The sequence below is a fragment of the Tigriopus californicus genome, chromosome 7 (genome assembly GCF_007210705.1).
Source record: "Tigriopus californicus strain San Diego chromosome 7, Tcal_SD_v2.1, whole genome shotgun sequence".
Lineage (NCBI taxonomy): Eukaryota > Metazoa > Arthropoda > Copepoda > Harpacticoida > Harpacticidae > Tigriopus > Tigriopus californicus.
In genome coordinates, this window is record NC_081446.1 from 9,113,735 (window position 1) to 9,128,900 (window position 15,166).

The window sequence follows — 15,166 nt, forward strand, 5'->3', positions numbered from 1 at the left end:
GAGAGCGGCCCTGGGAGAGCCCCCCCGAAACCGCCTCGATCGGGATTTGGTCTCGGTGGATTCAATGCTTGGATCGAGTCAGCCTAGTTGTGCACCACAGCACGGAGAGAACGCTCTGATGGGTGAACGCGGAGTCGAGAATGCCAGGGGCGTGCGTGGATGACCGGACTTGATCACTTCAAATGAGGTTCAGCTGTTCACGTCTCTGTCTCTGGAAGTCGTGGTGGTCGAGGACTCGGTCCGGGTTCAGCGGTGAACTTAGTAGTAGCTCTCGTAGTTGTGACTAGCTGTTTACTCTCCATGGTGGAGAGGTGGTACGTATAGAATTACTTGAGCAGTACCATCATCGTCAAGCTCTTCTGTTCCCTCAGCCTTCTCCTCATCCTCTCCAACTCTCCTATTCCCTCACCACAACAACTTCCAATGCTTTGTTGAGTGCCACTACTACTACTACTACTACTACCACTACTACTCCCTTCGTTTTCAAATTCGGGTGTTCGGGAGCTCCAACCATCACTCTGTCCAGTAACAACCCCTCGAAGGCCTGCACTAGCCACCACAGCCATCGGCAATTCGATCATTACAGGGTCACATCTAAAGACGAGCTGCCGATAGCTTACTCCAACCAACCATTGCGTCTTGGTGATCAGTTAAAAAAGACAGATTTCAAATGGTCCTCTATCGTTTCGTTATTCTTCTGGTGCTTCGGTTGATTCAAGTGGATTGAAGAGTAGTGTTCCAAATGCAAGTCCATTCATTCATTAGACGACGAAGTAAACCAAGTGAAACCAACATAGACATTCAAAGGAGATAGATTGTCTTCGCCAGTTCAACGAAGCTGAAGGTAAGACGAGTGCACTTGGCCACATCTTGATTTCTAGGGGAGCTAGCGAGACCGTGGTGGTTTTCAGGTCATTACCAAGACGATTCATTCCACCTGAAGCAGTGGTTAGGAAACAAGTGGAATCAAATGAAGATCTCTGAAGATGATGGTAGTTACAGTAGTTGAAAGAGATTTTGTCTGGCCGCCAGTTCTATTTCCGGTCTCTGTGTTCTCAAAAGTCAGTGTGATGTGGTAGTGGGAAATCCAAGTAAGCACGGCTTTCATCAGTACTAGGAATTAGCGTGTACCTGTCGTCCTCGAAGCCGCAGTTCCAAGGTATTTGAAACGAACAGTCAAGCACCATTAAGCTGACAATTATTCGACACTACCGATTTAGAGATTCTATTTAGCCTGTTTAGAGCTTCATTCTAAACCCATCCCGTTTGGCACGCATCATCAATCTTGGAAATCGCACATGAATAGAACCAACAGCTCAAAACAAAAGAGCCATACCTTATTGGTCGTCTTATCACTAATGCAATTCAAATCGAGAGTTGTTATCGCGATAGGTCCTTTTCTGCTTCACCGTTTAACACCCAGTAGCTCAGGGTCAGGTTCAAGCAAGGCCCTTCATCATTTGATGTCAGATGTTTACCATTTTGATTTGTCCCTTCCCAACACCGCTGTCCTTTTATGGTGGGCTATTAATAGCATTATTCAGTCTTGGGTCATTGTAAGTAATCACCGTTTGAATGCCCAATAATCATGGGAATTGAAGAGGGTGTGAGAGGGATATAAATTCAGCTTTTACAGATGATACTTCTCGTTTCAAATTGCTTCAAACACGATGAGTCATCAGTAGCTCTATGGAATGGGGGGGTCCGGAGTTCCATGCTAAAAAACCGTCCATCTTCGAAGGCCAGCCAAATCTGTCGACGTTGCTGAAGACTGAACAGACAACAAGTCATACACAACGACAACCCTTTAGGCTACCAAGAGATGAGAGAGAGATGGAGGGGTATTTTTTTCGTCAAAAAAACTTGTTCTGCCTTTGTTGCTGCAGTTCTGTGGAGTACGTTTCTCGAAGTGAATTGGCAGAACGGGTCATAAAAGTGGAAATATTTTTCACGTGACAAAACAATGAATCTGAATTATCACATTCTTGGACATTAAAGACACATGGTAAGATATTTTTGAACTAGTGTTTTACCGTTTGGATTTGAGTAACTCGCCTCAGGAAGGAGGCGAGCTCATCCTCAGCATTAGTCGGACTTATGCAAGTAGCGTGTTCCTACCAATGAGTTGGGAACTAAAAGTTTTATGAATTTAAACAACCCCAGGTGTTTCAATTCGCTTTAACAGAGGCTTCCAAATAGTTTGGTGGCTTTTATCGTACAAGGAATAATCTCTGAACAAAAATGTCACACATGATTTCGCCATTTCAACACCTCCTTGTCTAGATGTCAACGTGGGAGGTTAGCAATGTGTACATTCGTTTACATTTCCCAATATGTGGGAGGGTTGGCTGGATCCAGTCGATTTGAGTCACGAATGTTACCTCTATCTATCACTTCTGCTGTTTGGTCAAGGATCTCTAGGGGTGGATTAAAAAAGATCCGTCAGAACATGTTGCCTTCCGTGTTGAAAACTCGGGCGAACAAGAAGTTCAACAAACATCGGGAATAGCTGAGGCAAAAAGCACGTTCCCTCGCTCACCTTCTGCTGCTTTCTTTGGCAGGTTCAACCTCTACCCCTAAACATACCCCCATTCTCTCCCTCCAGTTTTATGCAAAAACTTCAGCTAACACCCTCGATCGACCCTCGTCGTTCATCTCCATCACTGATACTCTTGGCGTTGATGAGAGGTGAATGCAAGGAGGAAGCCGAGGTGCATTTCAGCGTCTTAAATGTCGGACAAAACACACTCACTCATATGAACCCCCACCTCATCATAGTACATAGTGTGGTATGTATACCTCTCTCTCCATCTTCCTTTCAGACAAAGTTGCTCCAACTACGTATACAGGCGGGTGCATTTCGAAGAAAGCTAGATCCACGGACTCCTCGACATCTGTACGGTACGTCGTCCATTGTTGGTACCACCAACAAAGAACGACACCCTCGTCTTCATCCCTTTGGAAGGTCCACATGTATGTGAGTGTGTGAGAATAGTCAAAAGCCCAGAAAGACGACAGGGTGAACAACACAAACTTGGGGACGCGGAGTCTGATTTCCCATTTCATCCCTCCGTGGACTTCCCCCAGCAACCCGGTTGGGTCGATTTAGGTTCGTCCCTTGAACTTGCCCTTCTCAACAAGACTACGTAACTGAGAGAGCTTTTCATGGACAACTCCAGTCTCGTCGTTGTTGGAGAGTGTTCTTCGTATGCTACTTCCACGTTATACACTGCACTCTAGGCCAAATTAGCAACGATGTTGGCCAGTGACCGGTCGGATCATCGCGCGGCAACGAGGGTGGACCCTCCACTTCAAGCCACTGACGGAGGGCACAATTCCAAATTATCTTCCAAAGAGAGGGCCGGGCTGGAAATTCCGACTCACCACAATCACAATAACGCATCCCAATTCAAACGAGGTGAAAAGGCCTCCTTGTCTGTGAGATTACGCAAATCTGGCGAGAGATTAGAGCATTCCTCTGCTGAGGGTAAAGGTGTGAGCAACGGCAAAAAGGACCTCCGAGTGCCAAATTATCGTCATAGTGGCGATTTCAGCAACTTCTTGCTTCCTTCCCGAATGAGTAACCGATCCAGCCACGTAATGATGGATTCACCCACTGAAGAGGAGGAAACGGACGATTGGTCCTTTGTCACGTTTCCCAACGGTCAAGCCACGGTCCAAGACGTGCAAGCTAGTGTGGTGGAAGACACCCATTCCCATCCCACACCCATCAGAGCCGTCACCCACCGAGTGCCTGGATTATCCTTGAGCGGGAATCCAAACTTGGAGAAGTTATTTTCCATCGGCTCCTCCTCCTCCACGTCGTCGTCTTCTTCCTCCTCCAAGCTCATGAGTGTGGCCTCTAAACGACAGAGCTGTGATCTCAGTAACCTCGGTGGAACTCCAGGGGCCTCATCCAGTCCGAACAGATTATTCGCTCCAAATCCTCGAAGGCTTTCCAGTGATCCCGACTCCTCGCCATTTGCCCGGAATTTGCTGGAACGTGACTCGAAACGACGATTTCTTCGGAAGAAGTCTGATCAAAATGACATTTCCTCCTCAACAAAGCGGTGCAGCGGCGAGTTTCATTTCGTCACCAAACCCGTTCAACAAGAGAAACAATTGCTCGTGACCGACTTCAACGGGTCTTCGGAACAGCACAACACTGGCAAACCTAGCGCTCATGCTGAAAATCCGCCAGTTGTCCCCCAAAGAATAGTGAGAGGAGGTCTGGGGCGCAGGGCTGCCACGCAACTGAACATTAATGTGAAGAACAACACCAGCAGTTACAAGGCAGCGTTATATAAATCTCAAGAACATTTAGTCAAGGTGAGTGCTATTTATGACTTTTTGTCATGATAATCCTGCATTGAAATTTGTCATCTTCTTTGCCCTTTCTCTTGACCAGCAGAATCTGGAGGAAAGATGTGGGGCAGAATTGGCTGAATCCACCAGGAACCTCTCGGTGCGGCATGAAGTGCTCAAAAGAGGTTTCCTTTGGCAACAACGCGACAAAATATTCTCCCGGTGGAAGGAAAGGCTCTTTATTCTGACACAAGAGACTCTCAAATGCTTTAAACAGGACACAGCTGGCTCGCGACCTTCAACCAACGATCTACTTTACACCGTGAGTCTCAGAATCCAAGATGAAATACGTGCTGCGTTTCTAAAATTGTATCGGTTTATTTGTATCCACATGGCAGGTTAAATTGTCGGATGTGGTTGATGTGGAGCTGCTGGACAAGCGCGGTTACCTCACCATTTGTGTTTCTCTGGAAAAGGATGGGAAAGTATTTTTGCGAAAAACCGAGGGCATCAAAGAATGGTATAAGCAATTGGCCGTGAGTATCTTATGTTAAAACCAGTGTCCAGTGGGACATTCCAATCCACTGATTTCATGACGGCCTCATTCAAAACCACAGGAACTTAGTCAACGTCAAAGGCCCAAAAAGGCATCCACCCCTGCTTCGTCCAGTTCCTGGATGAAACGCCAACTGACCGATTCAAGTGGAATGGAACATTGGTTGCAAAAGAAGAAAGGTGACATTTTAATCATCCTCTCGATAAGGCTGTCTCGGCCTTGAAACATGTGTCTTATGCATTTCGTGCCCTCCTATATTTATAGGATTGCTCTCTGCATTTTCGGGCTCCAGTCCGGACATTTCCAAAGCAGGCGGTGCCCCTGTGAAGAGTGAGATCACGTTGGATCAACTCTGTGACCTTTACGACCAAGCCGACAGTGACAAAACGGAGCATGACCATCCAAAAGGTGCATCGGTCAGATCTCCAATAAAACGTCGAACCATAAATCGTCTTTCTCGTGAGGCTTAAATGCTGTCAAGGCCACTCGGTACAGCTCGCCATAAATTTCATGTTCTCGTTGTTATATATCTTTTCAGTGATGACCGATTTGGATCTGCCAGATCTGACTCGCCAATTCGACAAAGGATTCTTTCCCAGGAGTAAGTTTGCCATGGAGTTTCGTAGCAACGACTCTGGCAACCATTCCATCAGCACCAACGTATCTGGTAATTATATTGATGAGCATCAAAATATTTTTTTCCTCTGGATTCTTAGCTGTCTGTGGTCGAACCCTTTCATCAGCCAATAATTGAGAAGAAGGGATATCCTTCTTTCTTTGGGGAACCTTGACATTTCTATTTTCTTTCTCATCTTTTCAGTTGGTTCCACGACATCCTCAATTTCCAAATCTTCTTCGCAAGAGGACCGAGATGAGATTTCCGGAGCAGCAGACAAAGGCTCCAATTGTAAGTCCAAAGTAACCGGAAACCTCGCTTAAAAAATGATACACTTCCATTTGATCCCTTGTTTCTATTCTTCTAGATGAATTGCCTCTGGACGAATCGCCTCGACGACGAAAATCTTCTATCATTAACGGATTGCAAGTGACGCACGTTTAAACATCCATCCTCGAAATACAATTTATGTAATTGGCCATCAAACCAACATTAAACATGACATTTTTGAGCAGGGATTTTAGGGGTTTCGTGCGACTACTTAGAGTGAAATGGAGTGCAAAGCTTTCAAAGAGTAGAAACTGTTACTACAAATCGAGCTTAATGTGTGTCAAATGTTAGGATTTATTGGCCGAACTCGTTTCATTAAGATCTGTTTCAACAACTTCATCAAAAGTTTAGTAAATGTGTGAGCCCTGTCGATTTCCTTTAAATCACCAACAATTTTCTCAATCATGAACGAAAGTAGAAATAATCTGAATACAAAAAAAGCATCCAACTAAAAACGTTGGGGACCAATTTTCAGTCCAATAGGAATCTAGTAATCCAAGATAATTAGATCATAATGTCACGTGCAACTCAACACATTGGCTAAACAACTGACAAGGGAGCTCAAAGTCCTTCTTTACATTAAATCCATCACCAAGTTTGTATTATAAACTTGAATGCATTTGATGACCCACTGTTGAGTTTCAAACGCAGCTTTTGTAAGCAATTACTGAACAATCTCGAGATCAAGGGTGTCCTAGAGGCGTTGTTTGACAAAATATATAAAATTTAAGACCATGATTGACCATGGTGGGAACGAAACTCTCCGACTCCAGACTGATCATGTTGAAACGCGTTGGTTTTATTCTCAAAAAATGTGATTGTGAGGTATAATGTCCATATGCCCCACTTCCAAGTGTATATCCACAAGGACAGTTGAACTGAAAACTTATCAGTTCTGAAAAGTTAATACGTTCATAATTTTTGTGATGTGTTCAAGAAACGCTAGATAAAACAAATGCAAATATGGTCTTTCCCGAAGACACTAACCATAAGAGTTGGGCAAAAAGTATTATTTCTATTGCCTTTCAGTTTGGTGAAGCTGTAACACTACATAATTGGTGAGATGCTCCAAAATTGTCTCGCATTTAAGGATTGTGCCAAAAATCGCTTCGATAGCCAATGAAGATTTACCAGTTTTTTTTTTCAAATTTCTTAAAATTGACCCTTTTTGTACAAGCAGCAAAATAAATTGACGTAAAAAATAACCCTGGATTATGTGAGAAAAAAAAAACCAAAGCATTGCAATGACAATGATATTGTTAACAATCATGATGACAAAATAATTAGTTTTCATATTTGTTTCTTTTCATCACCAAATTTGAAAATGGATAAAATCAAAAAGCAAAGATTGTTGGAACAGTAATAATGAAAAAAATAGAACTAGTCCGCAACATTTGTATTGCCTGACTTCTAAATTCCTTTAATCATTTCGAGACAGGATTCTTGGACCTGAACAATATGTACTTAGTTCCCAATAAAGATGGATCTATTTTCTCGAAGGACCAATCCACTTCTCCGTCATTGTTTGGCCTTATCATTCATAGAAGCCAGGTCTATGTCGATAGGAATGTCAATAGCCGCTACCAGATCAAGCCTGAAAACATTAGTGGCCACAACAAAAAATGACAAACAATAGCATTTCTGCCTGCATTATAGATTGAAATCTCAATTGGATACACGAATCTCACGTAATTTCTAGCTAGCCTTTGGCCATGCTCATTTTCCTTGTTCCGAGATTTTCTCTATGACGATGTAGGAGCAGAACAGAGACACACATGGCTTGAGTCGCTGGCCCGATGCGAGGGCACGGGGGATGCCTGATGCCGGCTGGTTTTCAGGCCAGTTCCCTCTTCCTGCCCGTTCTCGATATGCGCGTGTCAGCTTTGTTGTCAGGCCGTCAAGCCGCCTTTGCTTGGAGAGGGAGACGTGTATTGCGTGGACTCGACCCAGGACCCTCCTTGTCAGTCTCATTATCATCATCCTCAATTTCACAGCGGAGCCAGGTTTATCGCTCCCAAGTACTATTATCTTCTCCCTGGGCCACTCAATTCAGACTCAAGTCCCCCCGTGAGATCTCATCCGAATCCATCAGGCCATTGACGCTGCATTCACGTTTGGTGCCTAGCCGTAACAGTTCCAACGCCTCTCCATTATTCAAGTAAGAACATGAGCCTCGGATCAATGGTCGAGGCAAGAAATATTGATGATGGTATTTTCATTCCAGGATGGCCGAACCCAATCCCAAGGATGGGTACTTCTCCATGGGGCCCAATACCTTGAAGGTGCCCATGGCCTTGTTTGCCCGGAACCGCCAACGTTTGGCCGAGGCTCTCCGATCCCATGCCAAGACACCGGACAATAGTGTGGTCCTTCTGCAAGGCGGCGGGGATCAGGGCATCTGTGAGGGCGACTCCTCGGATGTGGGGCCCATTTTCAAGCAGGAGGCCTACTTTCATTGGGCCTTTGGCGTCCTTGAGCCCGATCATTTTGGAGCCGTGGATGTGACTACGGGCAAAGGGGTGCTCTACATTCCGCGCTTACCCAAGGAATATGCCACTTGGATGGGCAGTATCAAGAATTTGGAGGAGACCAAGGAAAGGTGTGCTTGGAGCGGAATGGGATGCTAAATGGGATGCCGAAAAATGAGATTGGGACTCTTTCAGGTATCGTGTAGATGAGGTCCGATACGTGGACGACATGCCCAATTCCTTGCGAGAACTCCAAAAAGAACCCACTCTGCTCACTTTGAACGGGGTCAATTCCGATTCCAAGAAACAGACCCGACCAGCGGCTTTTGATGGTGAGATCGGCTGAAACTTGATGCCATTGGCACTAGTCTTCCTCAAGCGGTTCATTGATCTATAGGTATGTCCGAGTTCAAGATCGAGCCCAATCATCTGCAACCCATTATGGCCGAATGCCGTGTGATCAAAACGGAAATGGAATTACAGGCCTTACGCTACGCTTCCAAGATTTCCTCGGAGGCCCATAAATCTCTGATGAGACAAATTAAGCCTGGCATGAAGGTAAGTGCTTACCTATCTAGGCCATAGCCTTGACATGAATGTCTCTAAATTGATTTCTATTACATCATCATCAGGAGTTCCAATGCGAGTCCCTGTTTCTGCATCACATATATTTCTACGGTGGGGCTCGACACGTGTGCTACAACTGTATCGTGGGCTCCGGGCAAAGCGGGTCCGTTCTCCATTACGGACATGCTGGGGCTCCCAACGATCAAAATGTGGAAGATGGCCATATCGTTCTCTTTGACATGGGAGCCGAGTATTATCGATTCTGTTCCGATATCACTTGCTCCTATCCTGTGAATGGCAAATTCACTGACAAGCAGAAGGTCGTCTACAATGCCGTGCTTCGAGCCAGTCGAGCCGTTCTCAATGCCGTCAAACCTGGTGTCAATTATAAGGATATGCATCTTCTGGCCAATCGGGTCATGTTGGAAAATCTTCTTGAGGGAGGCATCATTCAAGGTAAATTGAGACTAACGATCAATTACTGTCTAACCGCAAAACGAGATTGCTTTTATGTACCGAGATGTTTGCTTTATTTTTATAGGTGACATTGAAGACATGATGAAAGTGAATCTAGCGGGTAAAGTGTTCCAACCTCACGGCCTGGGTCACTTCATGGGATTAGATGTTCACGACGTGGGTAAGGGCAGTCAATCAAAGATAAAAAGCGTTCAAAACAATTCAATGAATGATCTTGTATCGTAGGTGGATATTTGGAAGGCCATCCATCTCGTCCCAAGGGCCCTGGAGTGGGCAATTTGCGGACAGCCCGTACTCTCAAGGCAAACATGGTGCTGACCATCGAACCAGGATGCTATTTCATTGACTACCTTCTGGACGAGGCCTTGGCCAATCCGGAGCTCAACAAGTTCCTGGTCAAAGAGAAGATTGCCGAGTATCGAAATTTTGGAGGAGTCCGGATTGAGGATGATATCATCGTGACTGAAACTGGTGTGGAGCTCATGTCTGTGGTGCCACGGACCGTGGACGAAATTGAGGCTTGGATGCGGGGCGAGGGTGGAGAGCTGGACCTCACCAACAAGATTTAACTTGACCCAATTGATGTGACTCAACTCTGAACCAGATTGATTTTTCCAATCGCAGAGAAGTAAATTCCTTTTATAGACGCATAGTGAAGCGATTTGATTTTGTGCAAGGGGTGCAAAAAACGGCTTTTATCCTCCGCCAATCTAGTAGGGCTGTATGACAACGCCTTGGCGAAGTGTAACACACTTGACTTCGTCGATGAATATACTTTGATTTTTGACATTGATTTGGGCCTCCAAGTCCAACCGGCTCTTTTGGAGAGCCGCATAACAATCCCGGGAACGAGAGAGTTGGGTTTCGAGCCGACGAATCGATTCAATGAGGTTCTCCGACTCCATTTGAAGTTGGAGGTCCACGTCGTCCAACACCAGTTCACGTTCGGGTCGTTGCTTGCGCTTTTGAATACGGATCTGGCACGTGGCCAAAGGCCCATGCTTGGCCGACAGCGCCTTGTCCAAGGCCTCCACGCTTTCTTCCAACTCGTGGATCTTGACGATGGTCTCGGAGAGTTGTTGCTCCAACAAGTTCTTGGCTCCTTTGACCTCGTTGAGACGTCGCTCGAATGCTCGATCCGTGAGATCTTTCTGAGAACGAAGATGCGAGGCCACGTGGGCTAAGATGCCATCCACGGTTGATTGCAACGAAAGCGTGTTTTGAACCCGAAGGTCGGCCATCTCTAGGTTCTTTTGGCACAAGCTCTGCCAATCAGATGGAGTGTAAGTGGTCACCTCGGTCTTCTTCTTGATCGGATATCGTTTCAAGGGCTCCGGTTTGTTAGTCTTACTCGGACCCGTCATTTCTAATGTGGACGTGCTTTCATCAATGTTCAAGGCTACCTCTTTGTCAGCCAGGTCCTTTTCAATGATATTTTTCGCTCTGCGGATTTGCCGCATATCCTCGTCCACTTGCATATGGGTTTGCTTCAGCAGCACTTGAGCGCTTTGAACGGTTTGAAGCTCAAACTCTAGATGCCGCTCGACATTATCTCGAACATTATCCACGCCCTGTCTTTGACGGCGAAATGCCAGACATTGGTCATTGACCTTCAAAGGCAGATCACAGGCTTGCAAGGCTTGACCCAGACGGATCGATTGACTGTCCATTTCATCCAAGAGGGATTTTAAGGTGGTCAACCGGTTGTCCAATTCGGATTTCCAGAATCCAATATCCCCTACCCGTTGACGGAAGCGCACCTGGACCTCCTTGTGGTCCTGCTTGACGCGTTGCTTTACATCCGAAATGAGCTCTTTCGTCTCTTGGACCAATTTCTCCGCCTTGACCCGTTCCGTTTCGGCTTGTCGATTGCTTTGTAAATTGGTTTCATTCCACTCGGGGTAATATTTCTCGAGGTTGGCATTGAGATGCTGTGCTCGTGCATTCACTTCGTTGTGATCACCCATTAGAGAACTGGAGATATCCGAGCCCACCCGAGATGGCTTGTTAGCCATCTCTTCCTTCCGAGATAACTCGTTAGTTTGGGGGAAATTCTTTCGACGACTAATGCCAGCCATTTTGGAACTGGAATTCTGACAAACTAGTTGTGTGATCAATAATGGGGAACCACCGAGGAAACAGCCCTGTCAACCATCATCTCCCTTTTTTCAGGCTAGCTAACACCAAATACGATGTCTTGGAGTCCTTTGAGACTTCGAGAGCTCTAGGTACAATGTGAATAAGTACGAGTACATGCCTGGTGTGGGTCCATATTGGAACGTTCGTACAAGCTCTCCTTGAACGCGACTCGAAAAAAAAATATCTCTATCTAAACGTGTTAAGAACATTGCTCTCTAATTTTGCCATCACCTCGATTATACGTCGGTGCTACATGATTATTCGTATTTTAGAAATATGCTCCCTCTTGGCAGTAAAGGACCCAAGGGAGTTTGATAACAATCATTCACAGAATTTTCTGCCGAGGACGAAAGTGCAAGGTCTAAAATCAAATGAATGAATTTTCATATTCAGCCTTAAACCAATGAAAAGCAAGACAAAATGTGAAAAATCTGTGCAACAAATACTTCAAACTAGCACACACAACTTTAACCTTTAGATATCAAACCTTCTATGAGCGTGCGCTTGCATCTCGGCATTTCAGAACTCGTTTCGCCTTGATTTTTGGTCGAAGATTCACTCAAAAAGGGTAACATTTTTTGCCAACATAGGGATGCACTAGACTTCAAAAACAGTAGCAACAAGTAAGTCATTGGCTGCTTTCATTACAAACGATTTTCCGTTTGCAACTCACACCTCAATATCACAACGTTGTCTTGCTTCTATTGTGTTGGTTTTGCTGTCAATTGTTATCAAAAGCTATTCAAGACCAACCATTATTATTGGTTGGATGCCCAGTCCCTCTTACAAGATTCTGTGCATTGGTGACCTGGACAGTGTCCTGCCGAGCTCTTGAATCCATTTTCTTCAATTTGAACCTTGACAGACTTGAACGGTCTTCATTCCAAGCCAATTTCATTCCCCTGAGACGTAGACGTTTGAAGAAACATCCAGTTTTATAGCAAAGCTTTTTGATGGTCTATTCAGTGCTAAAAGTTTGAAGAGCGACAATGAATCCGAGCTACCTTTTTACCACTATTTCAGCAATGGGATTACTACTTTCTCTATCTTTTGGTTAATTATTTCCCTTTTCGGTGGTTAGGGTGAATTGTTCCTCCAACTTATCAACAACTTCTACCAAGAATACAAAAACAATTCTTGACGAAACTTGAAATGAAAAACAAAGATGTGTACATTACTATCACCATGTCACTTTATTCCATTGTGACAATCGCAATGAGCTCTCACAAAACCTTATGCAACTGATATGGCGCTTTTATGACGCATCCATCGCCTTTGATTTCAGGCCGGTGAGATCACGGAATCAGCGAATCCAATTCTCATGTTCTCCACGTCAAACTCCGTGTAGAACTTGCCCATGAAGATATCTCCCAAAATCCACCAAGGTCCCATGGGCAAATCAAAGCCCATGAATCCAGAGATGCATTGAGTAATGCCAAATTGGGTAACCTGCAATCATATCGAGCAAAAGTTTTGCATATCCCAATTGTGTGATACATATTCAGATCGGTGATGGATCGCTTATGCTAATTGTACGTTACCTGGAGCACGTATTCATCAGCAGTCAGGGTGTAGGCTTTGCCGCCGAAGGTGAAGGTGACATCGGGTAAATCGGGAATAGTCGAGCAAATGATCTCGTATTGACCAGTTCCGGGTAAGATTTCGATTCCACCGATGCGCTCATTGATGGCTTGACACACATCCATAGGTCCCAACAACAAACTGGTGCCAGAGTCAATCACGGACAGGCAACCTTCCTCACAAGCAACAATGTCCGAATCATCCACAGAGAAACTGGGAATCGAGCATAAGTTAAAAGTCTACCTGAGGTGCCATGCATAATCGAGGATAGCTTACCCGTCCATTGGGATTTTCCAGTAATCAGCACCTTCAACGTCAATGTAACTGAATTCACCGGTGTACAAAGACGGATCAGATCCTCCGAGGACCATGGCCCCACCATTGGGATCTTCAGGGTCGCTGAAATAACATTGGTTCTCAAACAGTTCCAGCCAGTGTTAAGCAAAGATTCATTTTGACCTCTTACCGGTTCAACCAGAAGGAGAACACGGGAGCCTCGACCAGATCTTGTTCAATCATGTTGGTGAACACAGGGGGAACACCGTTGACGGCCAAACCAGGCAGGCCCATACCACAGATACCGTCAAAGCGAGCAGCAATGAAGGTGATTCCAGGCTCGTGGTTCACTTCGGCAAAAACTTGGTCCTCAACGCAGAGTCCAGCAACCTGTGGAAAATGTCGATTTGAACGGTGAACTCTTTTACCACCGTGGAAATTTCCGTCGATCACTCACGCAACACGTATCAACCGAAAGGAAGCCAGAGACGGATCCAGATCCGTAATTGAAAATGATCTCAGTTCCATCAGCCACATAGGTGGACGATTCGGAGCTGTCGTATTGATCGTGAGAGACTAAATGATTTGAAACACGGGTTTAAGAGAAGTTATGGCAAAGTCACGGCGTTTCGTCCATTTGAAATTATCAATGATACTCACTACAACCGAGCTCCAAGATGTTGCAAGTGGCCGATGGCACCCACAAATTGCTGGATCCAGTGTCAAAGATCACCTGGAAAACCTGTCCAGGAGTTCCCAATTCAACGTCGCCAAAATATTGGGCCTAAAACGACGATATCTTTATAACGTAGTGTTGTACATAAATGAATGAGCGTGTGCTTCTCTCACGTCAAGGTAGTTGGTGATGTTGGCAATGACAAATTTGTCCCCACCCCAACGATTTTTGGCCACGCGGAAGGAGTTGTCAAGATCGGCACGTGTCCGTTTGCCTTCATGTACACGTTTCAGAGGGATCCTAAGATGTTCCAATGTCATAAATGCAATATCCAAACCTTGTTTGTTGCGACATAATTATTTAAATTGAGATTGTTGTTTGCACAGACATAACTTAGCTTGGTTTTGCCAAAGGAATCCATTTCACTTACTTCTCGAAGCTCTGGACCGAGGCCAAAAGGACGGCCAAGGCGAAAAAGCCAACAAGGGATCGAGGAGAGACCATGATGTCAACTGGCCCTTAAGCTAGTCCACAATTAAAACTTTCATCCGACTTTTATCATAATCACAAACGGGCTTACGTACTAGAGTATTGACTTGGCCTTCCGCTTATTTGAATAATCTAGTTACGTAGATCGAGGTGCGGCTTTTAGTGCGAAGTACATTGTTCAATTGAGAATGGCCTATTCACATCCTGCGTTGTCGAAACGCTGGTTATTACAAGTAAATGATTCAAATTGAGAATATTGTTTGTATATGTGTGTCGGTTTTTATGGGGAATATGGATAAAATGATGTTTATTGTTTATTACTTTTGCCGATCCAACCACCTTCTTGGTGTAGTATAAAGAGCAATAGCATTGTTAAGTATAAGTGAATTTTGCAATGTATAGGATAAAGAATTTTAAAAGAATATGATGAAATGTTTTAAGAAGATGACAAGGTGACAAAGATATAGAAAAAGATCACGAATCTGAGTTTTATGCCAACAAATATGAATCGCCAAGTTAACGGCCACACAACCTCTTCCCGGGTTTGTTCAAATTAGCGTTCTCACTTTCTTCCAAGAAGAAGTGGAACATTATTTAGGCGGGGCGGTTTTCCAGTAGTGCTTTCTATCACTTTGGATTCCTTACAAACCGCGCGGAACTGTACTTTGTGTTGATAAGGGCTTTCA

At 44.9% G+C, this 15,166-nt stretch overlaps 4 protein-coding genes across 6 annotated transcripts; 2 read left to right on the plus strand and 2 right to left on the minus strand.

The window, feature by feature from the left end:
* Window positions 1-3,255: 3,255 nt before the first annotated feature.
* Window positions 3,256-5,967, plus strand: LOC131883592 (uncharacterized). 3 transcript variants are annotated; one of them, XM_059231095.1, is made up of 8 exons: window positions 3,256-4,329; window positions 4,409-4,627; window positions 4,704-4,841; window positions 4,923-5,040; window positions 5,126-5,320; window positions 5,400-5,528; window positions 5,682-5,768; window positions 5,845-5,967. In XM_059231095.1, the coding sequence occupies exons 1-8, from the start codon at window positions 3,256-3,258 to the stop codon at window positions 5,919-5,921; spliced, it is 2,037 nt and encodes a 678-aa protein (XP_059087078.1). In that variant the 3' UTR covers window positions 5,922-5,967. The 3 variants fall into 3 exon arrangements, with proteins under 3 accessions (XP_059087078.1, XP_059087080.1, XP_059087079.1); XM_059231097.1 differs by having other exon boundaries at window positions 5,126-5,269; XM_059231096.1 differs by having other exon boundaries at window positions 4,412-4,627.
* Window positions 5,968-7,612: 1,645 nt separating this feature from the next.
* Window positions 7,613-9,971, plus strand: LOC131883655 (xaa-Pro dipeptidase-like). Its single transcript, XM_059231166.1, has 7 exons — window positions 7,613-7,965; window positions 8,032-8,406; window positions 8,471-8,607; window positions 8,673-8,833; window positions 8,908-9,298; window positions 9,384-9,479; window positions 9,545-9,971. Exons 1-7 carry the CDS (start codon window positions 7,628-7,630, stop codon window positions 9,886-9,888), a joined length of 1,842 nt encoding a protein of 613 aa, XP_059087149.1. The 5' UTR covers window positions 7,613-7,627; the 3' UTR covers window positions 9,889-9,971.
* LOC131883656 (tektin-1-like) lies at window positions 9,563-11,476 on the minus strand. The gene has a single exon (XM_059231167.1). It carries the CDS (start codon window positions 11,395-11,397, stop codon window positions 10,030-10,032), a length of 1,368 nt encoding a protein of 455 aa, XP_059087150.1. The 5' UTR covers window positions 11,398-11,476; the 3' UTR covers window positions 9,563-10,029.
* A 1,152-nt stretch (window positions 11,477-12,628) lies between these two features.
* Window positions 12,629-14,579, minus strand: LOC131884085 (lysosomal aspartic protease-like). The gene is made up of 8 exons (XM_059231724.1): window positions 14,422-14,579; window positions 14,165-14,291; window positions 13,976-14,099; window positions 13,773-13,891; window positions 13,506-13,705; window positions 13,316-13,438; window positions 13,000-13,252; window positions 12,629-12,907 (listed from the first exon to the last, which is right to left on the minus strand). Exons 1-8 carry the CDS (start codon window positions 14,493-14,495, stop codon window positions 12,740-12,742), a joined length of 1,188 nt encoding a protein of 395 aa, XP_059087707.1. The 5' UTR covers window positions 14,496-14,579; the 3' UTR covers window positions 12,629-12,739.
* Window positions 14,580-15,166: the final 587 nt, after the last annotated feature.

Bases quoted from the DNA above. Each gene is read 5' to 3' on its own strand.
- LOC131883592 (XM_059231095.1), top strand. From the start codon at position 3,256: ATGTTGGCCAGTGACCGGTCGGATCATCGCGCGGCAACGAGGGTGGAC. The intron at 5,041-5,125 runs GTGACATTTTAA...CTATATTTATAG, and splicing joins TTGGTTGCAAAAGAAGAAAG to GATTGCTCTCTGCATTTTCG. The intron at 5,321-5,399 runs GTGAGGCTTAAA...ATATCTTTTCAG, and splicing joins AACCATAAATCGTCTTTCTC to TGATGACCGATTTGGATCTG.
- LOC131883655 (XM_059231166.1), top strand. From the start codon at position 7,628: ATGCCGGCTGGTTTTCAGGCCAGTTCCCTCTTCCTGCCCGTTCTCGAT. The intron at 8,407-8,470 runs GTGTGCTTGGAG...GGACTCTTTCAG, and splicing joins TTGGAGGAGACCAAGGAAAG to GTATCGTGTAGATGAGGTCC. The intron at 9,299-9,383 runs GTAAATTGAGAC...TTATTTTTATAG, and splicing joins TGAGGGAGGCATCATTCAAG to GTGACATTGAAGACATGATG.
- LOC131883656 (XM_059231167.1), bottom strand. From the start codon at position 11,397: ATGGCTGGCATTAGTCGTCGAAAGAATTTCCCCCAAACTAACGAGTTA.
- LOC131884085 (XM_059231724.1), bottom strand. From the start codon at position 14,495: ATGGTCTCTCCTCGATCCCTTGTTGGCTTTTTCGCCTTGGCCGTCCTT. The intron at 14,292-14,421 runs GTAAGTGAAATG...GGAACATCTTAG, and splicing joins TCGGTCCAGAGCTTCGAGAA to GATCCCTCTGAAACGTGTAC. The intron at 13,439-13,505 runs GTAAGAGGTCAA...ATGTTATTTCAG, and splicing joins TTCTCCTTCTGGTTGAACCG to CGACCCTGAAGATCCCAATG.